The 27906-nt window shown below is 43.9% G+C and overlaps 1 protein-coding gene across 1 annotated transcript in view; it reads left to right on the plus strand.

Moving 5' to 3' along the window:
* COL21A1 (collagen type XXI alpha 1 chain) overlaps positions 1–27906 on the plus strand; it is a 526378-nt gene that overhangs the window by 319585 nt on the left and 178887 nt on the right. Inside the window, exon 11 of the mRNA XM_073589133.1 lies at positions 3847–3900. Coding sequence (XP_073445234.1) covers positions 3847–3900 — 54 coding nt within the window. The remainder of the gene's footprint in view (positions 1–3846; positions 3901–27906) is intronic.

Here is a 27906-nt window from a genome sequence, read left to right on the forward strand (position 1 = left end):
TTCTTTCATATGACTTGCATTTATTTGTGAAAAAAATGGAAATTTGCCAAAAATTTTGAAAATTTCACAATTTTCCAACTTTGAATTTTCATGCCCTTAAATCACAGAGATATGTCACAAAAAATACTTAATAAGTAACATTTCCCACATGTCTACTTTATGTCAGCACAATTTTGGAACCAAATTTTTCTTTTGATAGGAAGTTATAAGGATTAAATTTGACCGGCAAATTCTAATTTTTACAGCAAAATTTGCAAAACTATATTTTTAGGGACCACATCTCATTTAACCCCTCTCTGACAGCCGATGTACTATCCTGTCCATGTGACCTGGGCCTGTCTGAATTTGCGGTGATCGCATTAAAATTCCAGTGCCATCTTACCTGTAGGAAGATGGTGCTGGCATCCCAGGGGGTGTCCCTGCCCATCCGCGCTCGCAATCACTGTTACTGGCTGTTCAATTCTGAACAGCCAATCACAGCCTCTCTGATAGTTTCAGATCAGCTGAAACAGTGATCTCCCAGCCTAGGATCGAGTACCGATGTACTCGATCCTAGGCTGGTGCCTGGCAATGCCAGGCATCGGTGAAAACCTCTCGGATGGCACAGCCATGGAAGTCATATCAAAGAAATTTTACCACTGAGGTGAAGTACAATATGTCATGAAAAAACAATCTCAGAATCGCCAAGATCCCTTGAAGCGTTCGAGTTATTACCTCATAAAAGGACAGTGGTCAGAATTGTAAAAATTGTCCCGGTTATTAACGTGCAAACCACCCTCAGGGGTAAAGGGGTTAAAGTCCATTTGAGGGGTCTATATGATAGAAGATACCAAAAAAGTGAAACCATTCTAAAAACTGCACCCCTCAAGGTGCTCAAAACCACATTCAAAAAGTTTATTAACCCTTCAAGGTGCTTCACAGAAATTTTTGAAATATGGAAAAAAAAGAAGTTTTAACCTTTTTTCACAAAGAAATTGCTAGACCCTTCAAAGGTTCTATTTTGATTCATGGTGAGCATTTTGAACCCCCAGGTGCTTCACAGAAGTTTTTAACATTGAGCCATGAAAATTTAAAACAATCACATTTTCTCCACAAAAATGTTATTTTAGCCTCAAATTTGGCATTTTCATAAGGGTAAGGGCGGGGACACACTTGCGAGTGCAATGCGAGAAACTCGCGCGAGTCTCTCGCATCAATGCCTGGCACTACTGCCAGCACTCAGGACCGAAGTGTGCAGCTGCTTGTCTTTCTATGCAGCTAAACGCTTCGGTCCAAACCGCCGATGGCAGTGCCGGATATTGAGGAGAGAGACTCGTGTGAGTTTGTTGCATTCCACTTGCAAGTGTGACCCTGGCCAAACAGGAGGAATTGCACCACATAAATTGTAGTGCAATTTCTCCTGAGTACGCCGAAACCCCATATGAGGGGGAATACTACTTTTGATGCACAGTGCAAAGAGCAGAAGGGAAGAGGTGTCATATTGGTGTTCATATTTTGCTGGAATGGTTTCAGGGTGCCATGTCACATTGGCAGAGCCCCTGAGGTGCCAGAACAACAGAAACCCCCTATATGTGAACTCATTTTTCAAACTTTTTTTATTAAAAGGTGTTAAAAAAAATTGCCAGGGCAGGGATTAATCTGCTCTGTTGATAACTCCTGGAGCATTAAGACTCTCACCTGTACACTATTAGCCACTCCCATGTCCTATATAATCTGGGCCCTGGCTAGCACTCATTATCAGAGAGCAACCTTATGCTGCATGGCTGGAGGTTGTTGGTGGTTATTATAAGAGAAGGCGTTTGGTGGGTTTATCTGTGACTGTTGCTAGGTTTAGAGTGTGTGATAATTCCCCTTCTTCTCGTTCTTTGGTTTAACTCCATCCTCCACTCCCTGATTGCATTTCTCTGTTGTCTGAGTGAGTAGATTTGTATGTCTCATTACACCTAATCATATTACTTTGTTAGTCTGGTTGGTGTAATACGGTATACTACTGCTCCCCTCTTTTCTGGGTGGAGGAATGGTACAGACTGAGGGCAGATTCAGGAGCTAAGACAAGGTATGTGGCCTCAGCATCTTCACCATCAGAAGTAATCCTGGGAGCATAAGAGCTAAGGAGTCTCTAGTGTTAGGGACAGGGTTAAAAGAGTCATGACAACTACATACATTGCAGATCACTACTGATAAATAGGACATGGGATGCATTAGCAATACAGGATCACTTGTAATATTGAAAAGACCTCTTTAACTACAGGATAAATTATATAACAATTATATAGTTCAATAATATATCTCTCAGATATACAACAAGTCTATTTCATTCACAACATCATGTGGGAGAGGATTTCATATCATTAGTTCTCTAGCAATAAAATTTATATGCTGATGGAAAAAACTGTCTTTTACATCTCAAGAATTCTCCTTTTCATATTTACAGGTCTAGGTATGAATTGATCATTAGATAATTGTAGGTATTATTCTTTTACACATTTTTTTGTAATGAATAGTTCACTCACCGCTAAGTTATCTTTTTTCCAAACTATTGTTAAAGGGAATCTGTCAGCTGGTTTTTGCTCTTAAGGCTGGGCTCACACTACCGTATGTGATGTGAGAAGCTAGCACGAGTCTCTTGCATCAACACCCAGCACTGCCGCCAGCACTCGGTACCGGAGCTGCGGCTGCATGTATTTCTAAATCTGAGAGCAGCATGATGTAAGGGAAGAGAGCCTGATTCCAATGATGTCTCACTTACTGGACTGCTTGGTGTTGTTGATTGAATCCCTGCTATAGATGTAGTAGTGATCATATTGCTAGTCTGTATGTAACCCTGCGCACACCGCTGATTGGCAGCTTCCTGTGTACAATGTAAATTGTCAGTAAGCTGCTAATTGTTGGTGGGGGAGGGGTTGTACAGATTAACCTGACTGTCCTGCACATAAGACCCAGTCAGGTAGTGATAATCTCCTGCTGATAAAACACTGATTGCATTGAAACTATAACACACAGTCCAGTAAGTGACACATCTCTGGAAATAGTCTCATTTGCTGTCACTTGCCCAATATCATGTTAATCTCAGATTAAATAGCAAAGAGTGCAAGATTTCCTTTAAGCATTCTACCAGATTTCTGGAGAAATAAAAAATAGCAGAAAATGGCTTTGTAAGTACTTATGACCTCCCCAAAAAAATGGAGAAAAGTATTCAAGGAGTGATACCTTTATTGGCTAACCAGAGAAATTATATTTGCAAGCTTTGGAATGGAAGAAAATGGAATGGAAGAAAATTTCTTTAAAATTTACATAATCCATTTACCGTTTCAGGTACACAGTGTCCTCAGGTACTGATAATATTATGAGTAGATGATGATTGTTCAGGTTTCAGCAAATCATATACAGTGGGTCCGAAAAGTCAAAAAGTCATGGTGCACTTTTGACCAGTCACTGGAAAGCAACAAAAACTGATAGAAATGTGAAATCTGCTCCAAATAAAAGAAAAACTCTCCCAGTTTCAAACCTATTCAGTGCAGTTCGATGTGGACTCCATTTGTTGCCCTACACACATCGCAACGATAGTGAAGTTCTTGCCACACATGGGTAAGGACGTCTGGTGTAACTGAGTGAATGACGTCTGTGATTCTCTATTTTAAGTGACTAATCGTCATTGATACATTCAATGTACATGTTGCTTCACATAACCCCAAAAGTAAAAGTCTAAGGGCGTCAGATCCGGGGATTGTGTATACTTTCCTGTGACTGGTCAAAAGTGCACCATGACTTTGCGGGCACACTATATTGTAAAAATGTAAATCATGCTATCATCAATTATTAACATGACAATTTCTTTTGCAACAGGGAAGTTCAGGAACTATTGGGAATTCAGGTATGCCTGGTTCACCTGGAGTGCAGGTAATGTTTGCATTTTTATAGTAGTAATAATCTATATTTAACCTCTTAACTTTCAGTGATGGGCACAGTCGTCATTGGACATCTCCCCCTGGTTGGTGCATGCTCCGGTGATGAGCCCGCACCTTTTCCGGCACATGACAGCTGATCTGATCAGCTGACATGTGCCCCTAACAGCCGCGGGTGGAGTTGCAATCTACCCGCGGCTATTAACATTTTAAATGCCACTGTCAAACTCTGACAGCGGCATTTAACATGCACTTGCATCATGCGTGTCATTACCTCCTCCCATCGGCGCACGTGTCACATGACCGTGAGTCGCCGATGGTTTGGCATGATAACCTGGGGTCAGCAGGAGACCCTTTGGTTGTCATAGCCAGATAGCTATGAGCATCGCCCAGCAGTCGGTGCTCATAGCAAGTGAGCATATCAGCTACACAGATCTACATGCATCTATGTAGCACAAGCAATAGGATGATCACAGCTTCTAGTTTACCATGGGGACTATTGAAGCAAGTAAAAAGTAAAAAAGTTTTTAAAAATATTTAAAAAATAGAAAAATATAAACGTTCAACTCACCCCCCTTTTGCCCCATTCAAACTAATACAATAAAAAAAGAAACAAATATACACATATTTGTTATCGGCGCATTCAGAATCGCCTGATCTATAAATATATCATAAAAGAATTAATCCAATCGGTAAACGGCATAGCAGGAAAAAAAAATTGAAACACTAGAATTATGTTTTTTGGTCGCTGCAACATTGCAATAAAATGGTATCAATGAAAATGTCAGATCGGAGCACAAAAAATAAGCCCCAACCCGGCCCCAGATCCCGAAAAATGGAGACACTACAGATCTTGGAAAAAGACAACTTTTTTTGTTTTACAAACTTTGGAATTTTGTTCACCACTAAATAAAAAAGAACCTAGACATGTTTGGTGTCTATGAACTTGTAATGACCTGGAGAATCATAATGGCAGGTCAGTATTAGCAGTTAGTGAACATGGTAAAAAAATCCAAAAAACAATTGTGGGCACTTTTTTTTGCAATTTCACCATATTTGGAATTATTTTCCATTTTCCTGTACATTATATGGTAAAATCAATGGAGCAATTCAAAAGTACAACTCATCCCACAAAAAACATGCCCTCACATGGCCACATTGATGGAAAAATAAAAAAGTTATGGTTGTGGGAAGAAAGGGAGCAAAAAATGGAAACGCAAAAATGGAAATACCTCTGGTCCTTAAGGGGTTAAATTGGCAAAGCTGTATAAAGTATACTTATATCTTTGTACTCCACATTAGGGATGAGCGACTTTGCCTTTTTTCGGGTCGAGTCGGGTTTCATGAAACACACCTACAGTGCCCATTTTAATGCCAAAAACATCAATTCTTATTACTTAAGCTTGTCAACCTTAATTTACTTTATAATAATAGTTAGGCATTGAAAACTCGGGGTTATTTGGCTAAAGTTGTGGGGGGGGTAGGGCTGGCTCCAGATTTTCGTGGGCCCAGAGCCAAAGAGCGTCACTGGGCTCCTTTAACACGTGCCACAATTCATGATCCTCTGATAAGGCAGAGAAATAGCGGTATAGTACAATGAAAAATACTTCACTTCTTACATCTCATGACTGATATCCATTTTAAATTCTCCAACAGCTCCAAAAACGGACAGTATATTACCCCATACAGTATTATGGCCACCGCATAGTGTGCTATACAGAGTAATGAGGCCCATATATTTCTCCATACAGAATCATTGGTCCCATATAATGTTGGAAACAGTATATGATGAGCTCTGCATAATGCTACAGTATATGTTGGTCCCCATGGATGAAGCTCCACTGTCTTATGGGCCCAAATAATGCTCCATATATAATGGGCCCCATTTCTAATGCTCCAGTGTATAATGGGCCCTGTAAATGCTGCTCCAGTGTCTGATGTCCACCTTTGGAATGCTCCAGTGTATGGTGGGCCTCATATATGATTCTCCAGAGTATAGTGCTCCCCAAAATTGATGTCCCAACATTGAAAACAATTAAATAAGTCTCCTCACTAGGGAATCCCTGTACTAGTCTGGACTCCTCGTCGTCCCCATCTTCCATCTCACTGCACTTGGACTGTTTAGACAGAGGGCGTACAGACGTGATGTCATCGCGCTCTCTGACCAGAATGTCACTATCAGGAAACGCGGAAGATGTCACGGCGGTGGAGCAGGGAGAGGTAAGTATTTCAACTTTGCAAGTGCTGTGATCCTGAGCAAGTGGGGGGCCCACTTGTTGGCGACGGCCCTGGCACAGGGCCCCTCATAGTACGGCCGTGTGTCTGACGGCGGGTGGAGGGCCCTCCCACCGGCAGAGACACTTTTGCGTACTATGAGGGGCCCTGTGCCAGTGCCGTCGCCCATGAGTATGCCCCCCACCTGCTCAAGGAACCTGCACTTTCATCTGCACCTTCCTCTTTGTCACCATGTAAGGTGGTATAGTATGCGGGAAGGGGAGCCTGAGTTTCATCGGGGTCAGATTCTGGCTGTGTAGAGTGCGAGGGGAATGTAGTGGTCTGGGTCAATGTACCAGCAGAATCATCTAGCAGTGGCTGGGCATCAGTGCACTTGTGGTGCCCCCAGGAGTACCGTCGCCACAGTGGCATTCCCTTCCTCCTAGGGAGTGTGATGTCATGCTTGGGAGCAACGAAGGATCTCTCTAGCAGTTAAACCAACACACAACACAGTTCCCACTCCAGGCCAGCAGGGAGACCTCTGAACCTGACTGCTGAGGAGCTGCTCTCTGTGGTCGGGAGGAGGTAAGTTAGGGCAGTCTGTGAAGGGAAGGGGAAGTGTGTGGATGTGAGAAGGGGAGCTGGAGAATGAGCAGAGTTAAGGTTCACTCCTAGCTGGAGCGCATGGTCCGGATTCCGGTCTCCGAGTTTGTAGGGACACTGACGGTCCTGCAGCAGAAACCAGAGGAAGTAGCAGCTGTAAATGCTCTGTTCCCAACTAAGGCTCGGAGGCCCCAGCAGCGACGTGTGTGAGCCAGAAGGAAAAGTGTTATGAATGGGTCACCGAGGAGAAAAAAACAAAACAAGCTAAGTCACAGAAAACCAGAGATGTTGGTAACTATGCAGATTGCAGATCCCTGATCCTAACCACACAACTAGCAGCAGCCGTGGAGCGTACCTACGATGATCCTAGACTCTTCGTCACAGCCGGAGAACTACATAACCCTGAAGCAAGAAAAAGGGAAAACTAACTGCCCCAGAGCAGACCCCAAAGGAAATACAGCCCCCACACATGTATTGATGGTGAAACAAGATGAAAGCACAAACACAGGCAGGAAAATAGGCTGAGCAAATGATGGGGCCCAAACTAACTAGAAAGGACAGGAAAGGAAAGACACTGTCTGCAATCTGCAAAAAACCCTACAAAAACAATGTCCAACACTTCTGATAGCAAAATCAACCCTGAAGTCACTAGACTTCTCCCACTATATCAGCACTCTGAAATATTATATCTGACAGAGCAAAAAGAGGCCAATCTAATAAGGGACAAAAAGCAAATTGGGAAATACAGGTAAATAAGAGTGGAAATTCAGCACAGCCCCAGCCGGAGCTGGCTGACCACACAAAAAAACTGAATAGACCAAAAAAATCAAGTGTGAACATTAGCAGAAAAACTTAGCTTTAGATGACTGGAACAGAGCTGAAAACCAAGAGCTGACAAGCCAGAAGGAATCACCAGCACCAGAATAGGGAGTCGGCTGTCTTAAATCCAGTCTGAGATTCCTGAAGTCCAATCGTCATCCTCATTATCAGGTGGCAGATCTCTACTGATTAAATCAGCCTCACTACCTCCTGTTACCACCAGAGGGAGCCTGGCAGGAGAACTCACAACTGGTGGACCAGAAAATGAACTCACAACAGAAAAGGCTATGGCTGCCTCCCATATGAGAAAGTTCCAAAAGAGAGTCAACAAGGGGACCTTCAGTGAACTCAGTACTGCGAGTACCTCAGATAAGCACTAGAACGGAGGCCACACTACCTATCTGCAGAGAGAGAATTCCAAATTTGCTTCCAGGCTGACCAACTCCTCCATCTGTACTCTGGGTCCTGTACGGCACTTACCAAGTACAGGTAAAGGAACTGCACGACTGTGTCTGTCATCTTTCTCCTGTGCCTGGCACATGGCTCTGCTACATCCTGCACTGCACACCATCTACCAACTCTTTCATCTGCCCTGCGACTACGGCCCTACCTGTGCAGGGCTTCTACATCTTAGCTGCACCACAACATCTGTCCTAGAGAAGCGACACTGCAGCGCGGGTCAATCTGATCAGAAACCACAGGTGGCGTCATGTATGATTCACCTATAAATGTTATTCACCCCTTTGCATGGACGCCCAGGGCCTCGGAACGGGTCGTCACCACCAACGTGACACATCCCTCTGAGACACCGGCCCGGTACCGATTAACCCCACTGCCCTGGCTGACCACCCACACTCGATGTCCGATTCATCTTCGACTGGGGATTTCACGATTTGACTTGATAACCTAGGCATGGTATGATAGAAAGAGCTACATGGACTAATGTGAAGTGTGGCCTGCTGCATCATTCACTTTTGGTGGAGATGAAGGACACAAGGAAAGGGGTTCTTCCTGACCTGGAGCCAGCACTTGACGACTCAGTACTTGCATTTTTTGAAACTTCAGAAGAGGAGGGCATATTTGCTGGAGTCTGTTTCGGCAATGTAAGCCAAAACCAGTTCCTGATGCTCTGGCTTTAAAAGTGGTTAACCTACTCCCAGAAAAGGTAGCCTTCCAGGCGTTCCGGAGCCAGACCATGACGCAGGCTCAACACCTCCTGCCTTAGCTGGTATTGTGCTTTTGCCACTACCAGAAAATGTACCACCACAATCAGCACCAGCTGGCCCCCCATGCCCACGTCCGCGGCCTCTTCCACCATACTTCAACATTTTGGAGAAAATACACCCAAAATAACATCAGATATATGGTACTTTATCAGAAGCGTACAACTCTATACAGTCAAAGGATAATTGTCAATCTCCCTATATATTCCATCAGTCAAACCGAGACGCTCACAGGCTCAGTATGGATTAGATAAGAATATAAAAAGTAGAAAAAGTGTACAGTATCATCAGATAGCAAGTATATATAGTATAGTTTAAACATTCTAAATTTCCATAGATATTTCAGGAGGCAGACACAGACGCTCTCAGGCTCAGTATGGATTACAACACAATATAAAAAGCCGTAAAACGGTAATGGATCTGAAGAGTACAGCTGTACAGTGTAGGGGTCATTGTTGTCAATCTAAGTATTTATTTCCACAGTCAGAAAATAACTCTCACTTGGTCAGTTTGGATTAGACCAGAATATAAAAAGCAGGAAATGGGTAATGTATCACAAGAGTAGAGCTGTATACACTAGTGTTGGGGTAATTTTTAAATGTATATCTAAATTGCAGGACTAACCCACAGACTGTCACACGCTCAGGATGGATCACACCACAATATAACAAGAAGATCCGCAAGAAATAATCACACATGTGGGACAATGTTCCAGGTGTCAATGATACACTTAGAGTGGTGGGTGGAGGAGGACTTCCTGGCAGAAAGGGTACAGTATCACCAGATACCAGGTATATATAGCATATTTTAAATATTAAAAATGTACGTCAATATATCAGGCGTAGTGTTGAGCCACCCCGCTAGCATTCGAGTTCGTTTTGGTTCATCGAACAGGAGGCAAGTTCGTCGAATGTTCGTCGAACGTTCAACGAACACCATAGACACCATTTAAAACAATGGCAGGCAAACACAAACACATACTAACACATAGAAAACAATTACAAAACACCTTAAAAGGTGTCCCAAAGCAGACAAAATGCTCAGAATACAAAAATAACATTTGGAAAAGGGCAACTACATGTAGAAAAGAGGTGGAGGAGTAAAAGGAGGAGGAGGAGACACAGATATAGGCATGTCATGCCCTTATGAAGTCAAGAAAGGCTGGAATAAAAATGTAAAATACAAAAAAAAAAATACGAATCTGAAATCGAAGACTTCCCACAATAAATTATGCCAACTGCCGATCGGCCGGCGTTATTCCCACGAACCTCCGAACAGCGTCCATGAAGGCAAAGTGTTTGGTTTCCGGGGGCAGTATGGTTGCAAAGCTGAACCTTAAAGGAATGTCCAGAAGGGCACCACCAGGAGTGGAGCCTGCGGCTTAATTTGACTCCACCCAGGAAATCTCAACCATGCCAGCTACAGAAAAGATGGACAGATTGCAAGCTTTGTCGATTTAGTGGGTGGTGGTGGATGTCCGTTTTTTGTTGTGCTAGCGATTTGTCAGCTTAATTCCTTTAACGAACGAGACTCCGGCATGCCCCCGCAGTACGCGTCAAGCTTACTAGAGGGACACGCGAGGCTCTGGCACGCGAGATCGAGCAATAACTGGTCTGTCATGCCCTTACATGTCTGGGGCTGCATGCTTGCTACACTGAAAGGACCAGCGTGTGTCACTTACAGGTGCAGATAACCCACTGAACACCGTTAGTGATGGGGATCTGGGATTCCAATTCCTCCCTGCGAACGAGGATTTCCAAGTAAGTGCAAGTCAACCGGAATTCCGGAGTAAGGCCTAACCGGCATTCCAGAAAGAATGGAAAAATTAAGTGTCCAAACCAAAGGTGCTGTAGCTTGCTTAACAGCTGGGCTCCTATGCTGAGTAGCACGCAGTTCTTACATAAACAGGCGGCATAGCTTGGTTCACGGGTGGGCAACTCTGCTGAGTAGCAGACAGTGCTTACATAAACAGGGGGCATAGCTAGGTTCACAGGTGGGCTCCTCTGCTGAGCAGTAGACACCGGTACTAGTCCCAAAGTATTCACTGGGCTAAATGGAGTTAAAAAATGGTTCCTACATAAAAAGGCGGCACAGCTTGGTTCACGGGTGGGCTCCTCTGATGAGTAGCAGACACAGTTACTAGGCCCAAAGTATTAACTGTGCTAAATGCAGTCGAAAACTGGTTCTTTCATAAACAGGTGGCATAGCTAGGTTCACTGGTGGGCTCCTTTGCTGAGTAGCAGACAGTGCTACAAGGCCCTAAAGGATTTTCTGGACAAAAATTATTAGAAATACACACGGTGTAGCTCCTTGACAGGTGCACTACACCGCTTGCTACCACACACCGCTACAATGCCATGAAACAGTCTATTAACATTGAAAACCATTATTGATGTGAAAATGAAGTTACGCTTTTGGTGAATGAACCGTTCTCAAACGGACCCTCGAACAGCTGAATTTTAAGCAAAGTGTTCGAGTTCGACAAACGGCTCGAACACCGCCCAAAACAGCTGGAATTTTAACTTGGCGAACAGGTCGACTCGAACACCACTCATCTCTAATCAGGAGGCAGACTCAGACGTTCTCAGGCCCAGTATGGATTCGATGAGATTGTAGAACGTTGAGAAAGGGTACAGTATCTCCAGATAACAGGTATATATATAGCATAGTTTACACATTAAAAATCTATGTCTGTATATCAGGAGGCAGACTCAGACGGTCTCAGGCCCAGTATGGATTCGACATGATTGTAGAAAGTTGAGAAAGGGTACAGTATCACTGGATAGCAGGTATATATAGCATAGTTTAAACATTAAAAATCTGCGTGTATATTTCCGGAGTCTGACAAAGACACACACAGCCTCAGTATGGATTAGACAAGAATCTAAAAAGTAGAAGAAGGGTTATGTATTTGAAGCGTACACCAGTATACACTGTTGGGGTATTTTTCAATCTTCATATATATTTCAGTCTCAGTAAGACAGTCCAGACTCTCCGCAAGAGGAAACGAGATGGATACAAGTACAGACGGAAAGTCGAGTGATTGCAGAAATTTTGGAATTACTAATCACGGGAAAAACTCCCAGGAGAATTCTCAGAGGCGATGCTGACCCTCAATTACTTTGTCTGTGGAGACAGCAAAAACAGTTCTTGTGAGGAAATGTTTGCTGTATCGCAGTACCGTGGAACCCATCACCGTTACTCATCTCCATCAAATTGTGATCACAGGGAGAGATGTAGACATTGTCCTCACTGCCTATCATGATCTGTCAGGTACAGTTGTGGCCAAAAGTATTGACACCCCTGCAATTCTGTTAGATAATACTCAGTTTCTTCCTGAAAATGATTGCAAACAAAAATTCTTTGGTATTATTACCTTCATTTAATTTGTCTTAATTGTGCACCCCCACAGTCAGAGACACTTGATTGTACTATGAGGGATCCTGTGCCAGTGCTGTTGCCCAAGAGTGGGCCCACCCACCTGTCCAGGGCAACGGCACTCGCATGGGTGCGTGCGCAAAGTGGTGACCCCAGCCTTGTGGGGGGAGGCAGCCCTTTTAGGGAGGTGGAAAAAATGGCATATGTTGATGTTGGACATTCAGCAGCTGCAAATGGAGTAATTGGAGAAGTCCGCGGAAGAGGAGGACAAAAGCGAGCCATTTTTCTGGCAACCTACGTGTCAGCAGGGGAGGGTGGGACAAAATCCTTTGAAACCCATGCATGGTTCATTTTAATGAAGGCTAGATCATCAACATTTTGGGTCAATAGACGGGTCCTTTTTTCTGTCAGGATTAATCCAGCAGCACTGAAGACTCTTTCAGATAACACACTAGCAGCAGGGCAAGCTCTTGTAAGGCATATTGTGCCAATTCAGGCCAGGTGTCAAGTTTACTGGCCCAATGGTCAAAGGGGAATGACCGGTGAGGGAGAACATCGATATGGGAGGAGAAGTAGTTTGTTACCATAGTTGACAACTGCTGTCTCCTGTCACTTTCAATCGATGCAGTATTACCAGTCGTGTGAGCGGTACTTGAAAGATCAGTCCACAACATGGTCATGAAACCCCTGTGTCCAGCGCCACTTCGGCTATGTGCACCATGAACACCTCTTCCATGTTGCCCCCTATGGCTCGTGGGAGAAACATCACCGCCACTGTGTGCTGGGAATGCCTCAAACAAATGGTTTACCAGAGTTGCTTGTTTGTTAGCCAATATTAACTCTAGGTTCTCCTGTGTCATGATGTTTTGGAATTTGCCTTTATAGCGTGGATCCAGGATGCTGGCCAACCAGTAGTCGTCATTGTTCATCATTTTGGCAATGCAGGGGTCCCTTTTTAGGATCTGCAAGGCATAATCAGACATTGTGGGCCAATGTTCCAGGTGTCAATGATGCACTGCGAGTGCTGGGTGGAGGAGCACTTTCTGGCAAATCAACATCCCTCCAGTCACGCACAAACCCTGTACCTGACCTTGACACGCCAACATTTTGTCTTGCCCCCTGAGAAGCATCCTCCTCCCCTAAATAATCATCCCCAACATCCTCCTCCTCCTCCTCTTCCTCTTCTTCCTCCACCTCGTCCACGAGACTTCTCTGAGCAGACAATGGCTGACTGTCATCAAGGCTTCCCTCCTCCTCTTCCTCCTCGGCTGCAGATGCCTGCTCCTTAATGTGCGTCAAAGTTTGCATGAGCAGACGCATAAGTGGGATGCTCATGCTTATGATGGCGTCGTCTGCGCTTACCAGCCGTGTGCATTCCTCAAAACACTGAAGGACTTTACAGAGGTCTTTCTGCTTCGACCACTGCACACCAGACAACTCCATGTCTGCCCGCAAACTGCCTGACCATGTATCCTCCCAAAAATGAATTACAGCCTGCCTCTGTTTGCACAGCCTCTGAACCATGTGCAGGGTGGAGTCCCACCTTGTTGCAACGTTGATAATTAGGCGTTGCTTGGGAAGGTGGAGCAATCGCTGCAGCTTCTGCATACGACTGGAGAGTACGGGCGACCGGCAGATGTGCGAACAAAGTCTTCGCATCTTATGGAGCAGGGCTGTTAACTCCAGATAATTATTGAGGAAGCACTGCACCACCAGGATCAAGGTGTGAGCCAGCTTTACCTTGCCTGCCTCAAGATGCAGACTGCCCAGCCATGACTCAGTTTGCAAGTAGTCGGCCAGTATCTCCGCGATGTGTCTGTTGTTGCCCAAACACATCATCTTCAACACAGCTTGCTGACGCTTACCACTAACTGTTCGATAGTGGGACACCTCGTGTGCAACACTGGCAGCTGCGGATGGAGTGCTCGTGCGACTGCGCTCTGTGGAGGAGATTTCGCTTCTGGAGGAGGAGGAGGAGGTTCGAACGCCTACAGACAACTGTTTCCTATACCGTGGGCTAGGTAGCACGGTCCCACCGCCACTGTCCCCTGTGGACCCTGCATCCACCACATTAACCCAGTGCGCAGTGATGGACACGTAACAGCCCTGGCCATGCCGACTGGACCATGCATCTGTTGTGAGGTGCACCTTTCCACTCACTGATTGCTTGAGTGCATGGACAATGCGGTCTTTCACATGCACGTGGAGGGCTGGGATGGCTTTTCACGAAAAGAAGTGCTGACTGGGTAGGTCATAGCGTGGTACTGCGTAGGCCATGAGCTCGCAGAAAGCTTTGCTTTCAACCAACTGTTAGGGCATCATCTCTAACGAGATTAGTTTGGCAATGTGGGCGTTCAAAGCCAGTGTACGCGGATGAGAGGATGAGTACTTTCTTGTCCTACTCAGAGTCTCTGGTAGGGTGAGCTGGACTTGAGAGCTGCATATGGTGGAACTAGCGGTGGACATGGCAGACTGAGAGAGGGTTGGTGATGGTGATGGTGTTGGTGGTGTTGCTGATGGCCTAGATTCAGTCTTTCGTAGGAATAACATTGTGATTCAATGACTAATTTGCCCTTGCGACGACACCTCGACATTTGCTGCTGGTGGTGTGCTAACTGGTGGGCTTACAGTGGGGGATGCGATGTAGCGTTGCTGACTACCTTCATTCGGAGCAGGTGCACTGTGGTATGTGAGGTTTGGTAGTCCGTCCATGCTTGCAAGTGCATGGTGGTTTAATGTCTAAGCACGCAACTGGTATTCAAATTTCTCAGATTTTTCCCTCGGCTAAAGGTGTTTGCGCACTTCTTACAGACAACTTTTGCTTGATCATTAGGATTTTGTTCAAAAAAGTGCCACACTGCACTCTTCCTTCTATGGAAGACATTTTGAGGCCTTGCACACTGTGCTAATTTGACCGTCTGGTCAAGCTGTCCTGCAACTCTTTTGGTTTTTGTAACCCGTTTTTGGACTGCTACGGTCCTGCCAGATAACAACTGTTGCAATGTTGTTGCCTGCCGCGGATCCTCCTCCTCCTCTTCTGAGCTATTGGCAGTGGCACCATCTTCCCCCAATGGATGCCAATCTGGGTCAACAACTGGGTCATCCATCACCTCCTCTTCAATTTCATGTGCACCTTCCTCTGTGTCACCGTGTAAGGTGGTATAGTATGCGGGAAGGGGCACCTGAGTTTCATCAGGGTCTGATTCTGCCTCAGTACACTGCGAGGACAATTTAGTGCTCTGAGTGAATGTACCAGCAGAAAAATCTAGCAGTGACTGTGCATCAGTGCACTCCATGTCAGATTCATCTTGGACTGGGGAATTCACGATTTGACTTGATAACCCAGGCATGGTATGTGAAAACAGCTCCATGGAGTAATCTGTAGTGTGGCCTGCCGCATCCTTCACTTTTGGTAGGGGTGAAGGACACAAGGAAAGGTGTTGTTCCTGACCAGGAGCCTCCACTGACGACTCAGTGCTTTTATTTTTTGAAACTTCAGAAGAGGAGGCGAGAGAGCTGGAGGCTGTGTCAGCAATGTAAGTCAAAACTTGTTCCTGAAGCTCTGGCTTTAAAAACGGTTTACCTACTCCCAGAAAAGGGAGCCTTCGGGGCCTTGTGGAGCCAGACGATGACGCAGGCTCAACACCTACTGCCTTAGGTGCTATTATGCTTTTGCCACTACCAACAGATGCAACACCAACACCACCACCATCAGGACCAGCTGGAAACCCCCACCCACTTCCATGGCCTCTTCCACCATACTTCCTCATTTTTGTGAAAATGTACCCAAAATACCACCAGCTATATGGTACTGTAAAACAAGGTAGAAGGTTTATATAGTATTGGTGAGAATTTGAATCTCACTAGAGATTTGAGGACGCTGCACTATTGTCTCAGGCCCAGTAGAGATTACACCTCAATGTAACAGGCTGAAATTGGATGGTGTGGAGCACCCCGCGGGGCCTGGGTGTACCCGGTACTGGGCCCGTCGACTTCCATGGGAGATGGTGTCACGGCGGCGGCGATGACCCGGTCTGTGGCCCAGAGGCGTGCAGTAATAAAAATAGGGGAAAGTTGTGTGGTATTTATGTGGTAAAAATGAAGATTAAATTTATTAGATGGTGAAATACGTGACGCCACCTGTGGTATTCTGGTCAGAGGTGACCAGCGCTGCGGTGTTGCTTCTCTGGGATGGATGTTGGGCGCAGCTATGATGTTGTAGCCCTCCACAGGTAGGGCTGTAGTCCCAGGGCAAAGATGTTAAATAAATAGTAAAAATGGCTGTGAACGTTGGGGTGCAGAGAAATAAGAGAAAGACACAGAGAGGTGCAGTTTCTTTACCTTTTACTGGTAATTGGTTGTAGTCTGGAGTACCACATACAGATGATGGAATGAGTCCGGCTCGCCTGGAGGCACTCAGGGGATCCACCTTGCTAAGTGGGGATTTAGGACCTTCCTTTCTGCGCTATGTGTGTGGGTCTCCGCTGTATATAACTATGCTGCGACTCTTTATTCGTGATGGTTTCACTAACCTGTACAGCTGTCAGCGTGAGCATATTCCACAGGTACTGTTCACTTCACCGTCGGCCCCGGGCTCCTTATCCGCTGCCGTGCCCTCAGGTGATCAATGTGCACAGGAATTTACAGTCCCCTGTAATTTCAGATTCGGCGGCAGGACATACAGCTCCTGTCCGCCCAGGTCTCCGACGTCCCTTTTCTCCTTATTAGCGCTTCACTCGGGTCTGCTACAGTCATATGTTAAAGTTTGGGCACCCCTATTAATGTTAACCTTTTTTCTTTATAACAATTTTGGTTTTTGCAACAGCTATTTCAGTTTCATATATCTAATAACTGATGGACTCAGTTATATTCTGGATTCAAAAGAGGTTTATTGTACTAACAGAAAATGTGCAATCTGCATTTAAACAAAATTTGACCAGTGCAAAAGTATGGGCACCCTTATCATTTTCTTGATTTGAACACTCCTAACTACTTTATACTGACTTCCTGAAGCACTAAATTGGTTTTGTAACCTCATTGAGCTTTGAACTTCATAGCCAGGTGTATCAAATCATGAGAAAAGGTATTTAAGGTGGCCACTTGCAAGTAGTTCTCCTATTTGATTCTCCTATGAAGAGTGGCATCATGGGCTCCTCAAAGCAACTCTCAAATAATCTGAAAATAAAGATTATTTAACATAGCTTTTCAGGGGAAGGATACAAAAAGTTGTCTCAGAGATTTAACTTGTCAGTTTCCACTGTGAGGAACATAGTAAGGAAATGGAAGAACACAGGTACAGTTCTTGTTAAGCCCAGAAGTGGCAGGCCAAGAAAAATATCAGAAAGGCAGAGAAGAAGAATGGTGAGAACAGTCAAGGACAATCCACAGACCACCTCCAAAGACCTGCAGCATCATCTTGCTGCAGATGGTGTCACTGTGCATCGGTCAACAATACAGCGCACTTTGCACAAGGAGAAGCTGTATGCAAGAGTGATGCGAAAGAAGCCGTTTCTGCAAGCACGCCACAAACAGAGTCGCCTGAGGTATGCAAAAGCACATTTGGACAAGCCAGTTACATTTTTGAAGAAGGTCCCGTGGACTGATGAAACAAAGATTGAGTTGTTTGGTCATACAAAAAGGCGTTATGCATGGAGGCTAAAAAACACAGCATTCCAAGAAAAACACTTGCTGCCCACAGTAAAATTTGATGGAGGTTCCATCATGCTTTGGGGCTGTGTGGCCAATGCCGGCACCGGGAATCTTGTTAAAGTTGAGGGTCGCATGGATTCAACTCAGTATCAGCAGATTCTTGACAATAATGTGCAAGAATCAGTGACGAAGTTGAAGTTATGCAGGGGATGGATATTTCAGCAAGACAATGATCCAAAACACCGCTCCAAATCTACTCAGGCATTCATGCAGAGGAACAATTACAATGTTCTGGAATGGCCATCCCAGTCCCCAGACCTGAATATCATTGAACATCTGTGGGATGATTTGAAGCGGGCTGTCCATGCTCGGCAACCATCAAACTTAACTGAACTGGAATTGTTTTGTAAACAGGAATGGTCACAAATACCTTCATACAGGATCCAGGAACTCATTAATAGCTACAGGAAGCGACTAGAGGCTGTTATTTTTGCAAAAGGAGGATCTACGAAATATTAATGTCACGTTTATGTTAAGGTGCCCATACTTTTGCACCGGTCAAATTTTGTTTAATTGTAGATTGAACATTTTCTGTTAGTACAATAAACCTCATTTGAATCCAGAAATATAACTGAATCCATCAGTTATTAGATATATGAAACTGAAATAGCTGTTGCAAAAACCAAAATTGTTATAAAGAAAAAAGGTTAACATTAATAGGGGTGCCCAAACTTTAACATATGACTGTATATGCAGTATTTTAGCTTTCCCAGAGCCTCTTATCTCTGCTCTTGTCCTTTTTCTCTTGTCAGATCAGCTGCCTGTCTTGAACTGACAGGATCCTCCAGAAAGATCCTTTTACCTCACGTCCTCACGTTTAACTGTCATTTTTTCTCACAGCTGTTTCGTTTCCATGACAACTCCCTCAGCTGACTTCTAGCTGACTCACCAACCCCCTCTGCTGGCCAGAATTTATAAGGCATCTCCCTTTTCTGACTTGCAGCAGGAAATTGTGATTAAATATATGCTGCCTGGCATGGGGTCCCTTTCTGCCTGCAAGCATGACTTTACCCCTTAGAGGGAGGCAATGTCACTGTGACAACCAGACTCTGGGGTGTCACAGGTGTATGACAAGGTGGAGGGTGTATATAGTATTGGTGAGAATTTGAATCTCACTAGAGATTTGAGGACGCTGAACTATTGGTCTCTGGCCCAGTAGAGATTACATCTCAATGTAGCAGGCTGAAATTGGATGGTGTATGACAAGGTGGAGGGTGTATATAGTATTGGTGAGAATTTGAATCTCACTAGAGATTTGAGGACGCTGACAATGATGCTCTCTGTCCAAGTATGGACGCAGGCAGCCTAATAAGCAGGACTGCTGCACACAAAAGTGTGGAAAAATGAATGCTTGGTAACTGTGCAGAAAAGAGGAAGAAAAGTATTTTTGCTTTTAAAAAAACAGTTTGCACAGCAGTGTGCAAACAGCAAGGCAGCTATCAGGGAGCCTTATAAGGCAGCCTAATAACCAACAGAGCTGATGCAAAAAAATATAGCCTCCCCTGTCACTGCACACAAACTGTTGTGTTGTACAGTGGAAATTGCTAAAAGCAGAAGCAGTTTTTGGTTCTTCCCTGCCTAACGCTCTCATTTATTCTGAATCAGCAGCAGCAACCTCTCCCTAATGCTAAGATCGGCAGAAGTAAGATGGCGGTCGGTGTGCACGCCCTTTTATATCCCCTGTAATGCCACACAAAGCCAGCCAATCACTTGCATGCCCTTCTCAAAGATGGTGGTGACCGATGCGTATGTCATCGCGTTGCCCACAGTGCGCGTCCTCCATCATTGGCTGAAAAAGGGTGCTGGAAGCATGATTTGAAACGCGACTTTGGCACTTGGGTCGCCGACCTCGTGGCGGACCTCACGCTATGGTCGGGTTTCATTTCATGAAACCCGACTTCAGCGAAAGTCACCGACTTTTGAATTTGACCGACAACTCTACTCCACATCAGAGGCGCAGCTAGGGTTTCAGATTGGGGAGGCGAAACATCTGAGTGGGCCGTTAACCAGGTAACTCTGACTACAGATATAGTAACACACCCTCATTTTGAGTATATGGAAACTTCAGCAGATGACCACGCCGTGATAGAAAATAAATCTATGTGCAAAAATGAACACTGATATTAATGTCGTATGGTGACCTTACAGAGGAAAATACTAGTCCTGCAGTCCATATAAGAGATTACAGTACAGTTACAGATAGTGACTTACAGCTGATGTTTTTGCTTATGGAATTGTTCACTTTTCCCATCTTTTCCATCTGACCCAGACTGTCATGACAACTTCTCCAGCCAGAACTCATCTGCAGAGATTACAGCAAAGATACATTTAGCTTCTCACATTTCCAGCACCATCCCCATTTATCCCCAACCTGCACAAAATTCTCATGCTGCTGACATCCCAATGCTGAGCCGCTGCTGCTGTATATGTGCTAGTGTACCTGTTGTGTTGTACAATAACAGCTCCTCTTACCATCCGACATAGAACTGCCACCACTGTGGCCCTTATATGGTAATAATGACTCTTTTGTGCTCTCTAGATAGTAAAATTGTCCCCAAGAAAATATTAATGCCCTGTGCTAGTGCCCTCTACATTTTTTCCCTAGAAAGTAATAATACCCCTTATGCAACTTTGATTGTCACAATAATTTGAGTGCCCCTAGAGCAATAATGCTTAAGTGCCCACTTAACATTTAATAATGTCCCCTAAGTTCCCCCATGTACAACGCCACTATATGGCGGACCCACAGCTTCCTTATACACAGTATAATACCCCCACAGCTCCCCTATACACAGTATGATCATCCAACAACTCCCCTATTCACTGTATGATGTCTCCGCTGCTCCCCAATACACAGTATGATGAGACCACAGCTCCCCTATGCATAGTATAATGCTGACAGAGCTCCACTATAGAAAGTATAATGCCCCACAGAGCTCCCCATATACACTATAATGGGCCAACAGCCCCCTTATACACAGTATGATGGGCCCACAGCTACCATACATACAGTATGTTGACCCCTACAGTTCCCCTGTAGATAGTATAATGGGCCAACAGATCCCTTGTACACCCCTCAGCTCCCTACGCACAGTATGATGGGCCCACAGCATCTGTAGATGCAGTATAATGTCCCCCAGAGTTCCACTATACATAGAATGATGTCCTCACTGCTCCTCCAAAACACAGAACAATAGTTAATAGTGTTCTGAAACTGTGTGGTGCCTGCACTGAGAGCCTTACTGCCAGGAGGAAACTAACTTTATTCCTCCTGGTAGCCTCGCTCTTCCAGTCATACGGGTGGCGCCGTCACGTTTTCAGTTACTGCTCTGTTTAGAGAGTGGCAGCTGTATCTGCATCCCTAGCCCTGACTGACAGCCTTTCTCAGCACCCTCTACCACCCGGTACCTACACTACTTGTGCCCCTATAAACAATAATGCTTCTTAAATGATCACTTAACATTTAATAATGTATCCTGAGTCCCCCCATGTACAGTAATCATGGCCCCAGCATCACTGATGTCAGCAGGCAGTCATGTGACTACTCTTTCGGCTTCTCTCAATTCTCTTCTATTGAGAGAAGCTGAACCTTTCTAGTGGACATATGCACATTGCAAATATGGAGTCCATGACCGCCTGAAAATGTCAGTGATATTGGGGGCTCATGCAGCAGGACTGGAATGGTGATTTAAGCGCAAGTTCCCTGCCCCGGTCATATTCTAATCCTCTGTTGTATTCTTGTTTCTTTGGCACCGCTCCAGTTGCGATACGCCATCATGTAACAGTAGCTTCTGACTGACCATAAGTTAGAAGCTACATCACAATCGTAATCTATGAGAGCCAGAAAAAGTCATGTGCAAGTCTATGAGAGCCAGAAAGAGGCCAGAATGAGGCTCTCAGAGACTCACATTGATTAGTAACCTCCGCGCCACTACATGAAACACTGGAGCAATAGACAGGTCACAAACTGCAGGAGATGGACCGGACCAGCGGCATAAACAGATGAAAATGCCGGAAAGTGAGTATTAGGCAGGGGACTTGGATTTAAAGCGCCACTCCGGTGGTGAAATTAAAAAATAAGTACTGGAGAGGTGCTTTAAATGTGATGCAGCTCATGGTTACTATGTGGGGGCTTGTTTTACTAATTCATGTAAAAGACCCTGCTGATAAGTATAAAAAGCCCCCTACCTCTCCATCTCCAGCCTCCCAGACAGCAACTATTACATGTAATAATCAAAAACAAAATCACCTAGGAGACCAAAATGCTTCAAATAATAAATACATCCAAAATGAACAGAAGCTAAGTCTAAAATTATATATCTTTATTGCAAAATATTCATAGAAACATCAAAACATGTAAAAAGGGTAGAGGACATAGCAACAGAGTCACCGCATCAAGGGTAAATAGCAATATCAACAATGCGTGCTGAATAAATATATCCATGAAATAAGTTGGTTGTGTGCAAAAATGCAGAGAGATCAAAAAAGTGCCATCAGATTGAGCCATATAAGTATGTGCCAATGATTGTTGTATAGTAAATGCAAAATTGCACAAAGAAAATAAATAAACTTCATGGAAATAGTAATTTTCAAAACACCAAACAGGGGTAACTGGTATCAAGAACCGTCTGGAAACAATTGCATGCAAGTGCAAATAACAATGTGTAAAAATATACCCCAAGGCTGGAAATAAAGAAAGGTTTGAAAGATTATGGCATATTTACCTTAATAGCGGGCAGGAAGACACCGACGCGCGTTTCGCGGTAGCTTTATCAAGGGGCATGCTATTAAGGTAAATATGCCATAATCTTTCAAACCTTTCTTTATTTCCAGCCTTGGGGTATATTTTTACACATTGTTATTTGCACTTGCATGCAATTGTTTCCAGACGGTTCTTGATACCAGTTACCCCTGTTTGGTGTTTTGAAAATTACTATTTCCATGAAGTTTATTTATTTTCTTTGTGCAATTTTGCATTTACTATACAACAATCATTGGCACATACTTATATGGCTCAATCTGATGGCACTTTTTTGATCTCTCTGCATTTTTGCACACAACCAACTTATTTCATGGATATATTTATTCAGCACGCATTGTTGATATTGCTATTTACCCTTGATGCGGTGACTCTGTTGCTATGTCCTCCACCTTTTTTACATGTTTTGATGTTTTTATGAATATTCTGTATTACATGTAATAAAGTGCATATAGTCTCATAACAAAACAGTATAATAATCAGTCCCCCAGCGCCCTGTCCCCCCACCTCAACTTCAGCCCCCACAAACCCCCTTCGTTTCACATTAACCCCTCAGTGCCCTGCTCCCCCTCCTCCACCTCAGCCCCCAAAATACCCCCATCCTCTCACATTCACCTCACAGTGACCATGACATGCCTACATTTAATCAATCTAATAAATCCCATCCCCACTTACCGAGGAAGTTTGTAGGCAGGAACAGGAAGAGTCTGAGTGAAATGGAAGGTGGGCACTAGGACTCAGCGTGCCTGCCCTGGGCCAATAAAAGCATGCACTGAGTGAAGCAAACTGCAGCCTGGCAGAAGATCCTCAGGACAGACAGCACTGTACACTGCAGGAGTGAGACTCTGCAACTGGCCATTGTGCTAGCCAGCGTGCAGAACCTCTGTCAGACAGGAGCAGGCATTTTGCTGCTCTCCTCCTGTGCTGTGTTCTGCCTCATCACAGAAGTGGCAGTGGCTCCCAGTGGGCCCCTTTATTTGACGGTGTTCGCTCTCTGAACCCCAGTAGCTATGCTACTGTTCCACATGAGAAATGAATAAACCAGACGGTAAATCCACATTCATTTTTGAGAACTAAAAAGAGTAATGGCTGTTCCTTCTTAAGAGTTGTGCACATTGTGTATCTCTGGTTTAATTATTGCAATGTGGTCAGCCAATTGTCCTGTTTATACTTTTATGGAAAACATAAGCACTTTGTGCAGCTCTTTCATTTCACAAACTCCTTTTAATTTTTTTCAGGTTTTATTAATTAAACTTTAACTCCAATAGTGTACATTTCTATGAGACACATGCCTTACATCTGATTTATTTATATCAGTGCAACAATCTGTTTAAACAAAATATCCAAGACATCTACAAGATGTCTCTTGTCTTCGTTTTTTGGAATTGATGATCAAAAGTCTTTTTCTTAGACCACTCTTGCAGATACTGTAGTTGACAGAGACAATTCAAAATTCAATCCAAATTATCTATGAATTCTATGATCTCCAACTATCAGATTTCCAAAATGAAAGGGTTGTATGAAGAAAACTCTTAGGCATTGCTCAGAGATCTTGGTTATTGGAAATATGACACAACACTTTGCACACTGGTTATCAAATTGATATGGACACTTTTGGCTTTCAGAATTTCAGAATTTTGTGATAGTGACAAGTGGTTTCAAGCATTCTATAGACCCCTTTTATTGTGAAAACTTGATCACAAATCCAGATCACAGACTTTCAAACTCAAACTCTTATCACACATAGCATATAGCATGAGGAAATAATTTTGACTGTACGTACAGTCCTGCTCATTGTTATTGGAACCCCTTCATTTTTTTCACAGACTGTACAATATCTTCAGAAATAAATGTAAATATACCAAAGTTATATCCTTTTTTAATTAGTGGTCCAAAGTAATATAACAATAAAACAGTGTTTTTCAATTAACATGTTGCAATTTCAAAGAAGAAACAAAATAAACAGCATGTGCATCAATTAAGGCACCCCTAATTAATGGATGCACACCCTTTGGCATTGATAACAGCCTCCAAACATTTCTTAAAAAAAAAACCCGAAAATGATGTCCAATAATTTAATATATGAAAATTTTTATTATGAAATATAGCACAAAGTGAGGTGGGGAACAAATACCAGAAAAAAGGGGCACAACACAAGGGACAACATTGGTTGCAAAATAATATACCAAGGCAGTAAAATGATGATAAATGATGTAAGATTTGTTATAAATAGACAATAATCAAAATGCCATATATATACACTGTAAAATATGGTAAATGGGATGCAATCTAAAGATGACTGTGTGCAAATATAAGGTATGACATAAAAGGTAAAGTGCATATTCCAGCAATTTAGAAAGAGAGCAGCAACCTAAGAATCAGGTAAGAATAAAGATGGCCGAATAAATATATATGCTGCTATACTTGAATCAGTAAAACAGAAAGCCTCCAAGAAATTACCTTGTGCATACTAGAAGAGTCCCCAGGATGCGTCCTGCCCCGGTGTGCGTTTCGGCGTCTGCCTTCAACAGGGGGTTGGCGTCTTCCAAAGGGAGGAGGGTATAAAAGAGGAGAGCATCCAATGAGAGCAGGAACAGGCGTGGAGCGACGCACGCCCTCATTTTGAAGTTACCAGGCAGACCAATGCCGCCGGCCCACCTGGCCCCCTCTTATCTCCACCCACAGGGACTCTACATTTTCATTAGATTCACATGTATTATCACGCAGGATGGGTTTTAAGGATGATTTTACTTGTAAACACCTTATTTGTACCGTCATTTCTGAACAGACTATAGCCCTGTAAATTAACAGCCCAGTCATGGCTCTCATTCAGCCATGTCTCAGATATCCCCACCATGTCATAATTATGTTCCAACAAAGTTAATTCTGATTCCTCCATTTTGTTGGTGAGGCTTCTGGCATTCTCCAGGAACCCAAATCCCTCCTTTCTACACCAATTCCTGAGCCTCTTTTTTATCTCCCTAATCTCCCATTGTCTCACTGGTGTGGCATGTGGTACAGGCAGTATTTCAGAGAATACCACCTTGGGGGTCCTTGCTTTAAGCTTGCAGCCTAATTCCCTGAAATCATCTTTAAGGACCTTCCACCTACCTCTAACTTTGTTATTTGTGTCAATGTGCACCATGACTGCTGGATCCTCACCAGCCCCTTCCAATAATCTGTCAACTCGATCAGTGATGTGTCGAACTCGAGCGCTAGGTATGCAGCACACTATTTGACGCTTCGTGTCTTTGAGACAGAGTGCCCTATCTGTTCCCCTAATAATTGAGTCCCCCACTACCTGCATCTGTCTGGCCTGCCCTGCTCTCCTATTTCCCCCCTTACTGGAGCAGACACTCCTCCGGCTTTCAGAGGACATGCCTTGCTGCAGCAGTGCTACGCCTGTTCTGACACTTCCCTCATCTGCTAACTTAGCAAACTTATTGGGGTGTGCCAGATCAGGATTAGCCTCCCTGGTGCTCTTCCCTCTATCCCGCCTTCTTACTGTCACCCAGCTAGCCACCTCACTGTCCTGCAGCTCCATCCTACCATCCACCCCCATATCTATCCCTTTGAGCGTCTGCTCAGTAAGCAGCAGACTCCTTTCCATATTGTCTATGGATAACAGTGTTGCCAGCTGCACAGTTAGATCCAGTACCTGGGCTTCCAAATACACAATATGCTCACATCTCGCACAGCAGTATGCACCCTCGACCGGCTGCTCAAGGATTGCATACATGTGGCAAGATGTACATCGGGATGGCATTGTCAATAATGGAGCACATTTCCTAATGGAGATTGCACCAGACAGAAATGATAAGCAAAAAGAAATCTAAAGTATTTAAATAATGCAAACAACAATTCAGTAATTCCTCCCTTGGAAACTCCCTGAATCCAAAGTCACTGAGTCACAAGTCACACACTTACCACTGTTCGCACTTACGCTCTGGTCACACTCAGCTCGCTCACACTCGCTAAGGCAGAAGATTTAAAGAAATTTTTTTCCCTTCAGCAGCAATCCACCCTTCAGCTCAAAGCACTTCCAAAGAAAAAAAAAATTTCATATATTAAACTATTGGACATTTTTTTTTCTCTGTTAATTGTTCTAATTTTCTAATTTGTCCTTGTACTGTCCATTGGTGCACATATGTTGGTGATGGTATTCCACTTTCATGTGATGTTCTTATAACCACAAAGTTTATATGTGCATTTAGCCTTGAGATTTTTAAGTATCCAAACATTTCTTTCATCAATCAATAAGCTTCTTGCACTTCTCAGCTGGTATTTTCCCCCACTCTTCCTTTGCAGTTTCTTCACGCTCTTGAATGTTTGCAGGGTTTTTTCCCCAATGGCAGATATCAGCTCACCCCAAATATTTTCCATGGGATTGAGGTCAGGACTCATTGCTGGCCATTTTTAAACAGTCCATTTTTTTACTTTTCTACCATTTCTGTGTACTTTTAGATGTGTGCTTTTTGTCTTGCTGGAGAATCCATGATCTTCGACTCAAACCAAGTTTTCTTACACCGGGTAGGACATTTCACTCTAAAATCTTACGATAATTCTCTGATTTCATGATACCTGTGATACGGTCATGGCCTCCAGTATCAGACACAGCAAAGCAACCCCCACAGCACAATGGATCCTCCACCATGCTTAACCGTTGGTAGAGTGCTCTTTTCCTTATAAGCTTCTTTGCGCCTTACATTCTGTAAGCAAACTGTTTCTTTGCATTGTCAAAAAGTTATATTTTGGTTTCATCCGTCCACAGAGCATTTTGCCAGAAGGATTGTGATTTGGCAAAGATCAGTTGTTCCTTTTATGTCTCTTCTTCAGCAATAGTTTCTTCCTTGGCCTTTGCCCATAAAGCTCTGCTAAGCTTAGTGTGCGGCGTATGGTACTTGTTGAAACCTTGACTTGTTCCATATTGGCCTTCAGGTCTTTCGATGTTTGACGTGGTGTTTTTTCCCCTTTCGTACCAACCTTCAAAGACATCACTTGGTAATTTTCCTCTTTCCCTCATGTTCAGGGAGGCTATTGATGGTTCAATGCTTGGCAAACTTTTTAATAACATTGCACACTATTGAAACTGGGATGTCAAAGTCTTTGGCGATGGCCTTATACCCTTTGGAAGTCTTGTATTTGCTAATGATAGCACTTCCTATGTCATCAGACAGCTCCTTTGTCTTCACCATTGTGGCAAAGGAACATGGCCTTCCAAAAGATTTTTTAAAACAGTGAAGTCATCATTCATTTGATAATTCATGTCGCATGGGCTCCGACATTTGCTAAAATG

This window comes from Dendrobates tinctorius, unplaced genomic scaffold (genome assembly GCF_039654945.1).
Source record: "Dendrobates tinctorius isolate UK_male_01 unplaced genomic scaffold, ASM3965494v1 ptg000107l, whole genome shotgun sequence".
Taxonomy (NCBI): Eukaryota; Metazoa; Chordata; class Amphibia; order Anura; family Dendrobatidae; genus Dendrobates; species Dendrobates tinctorius.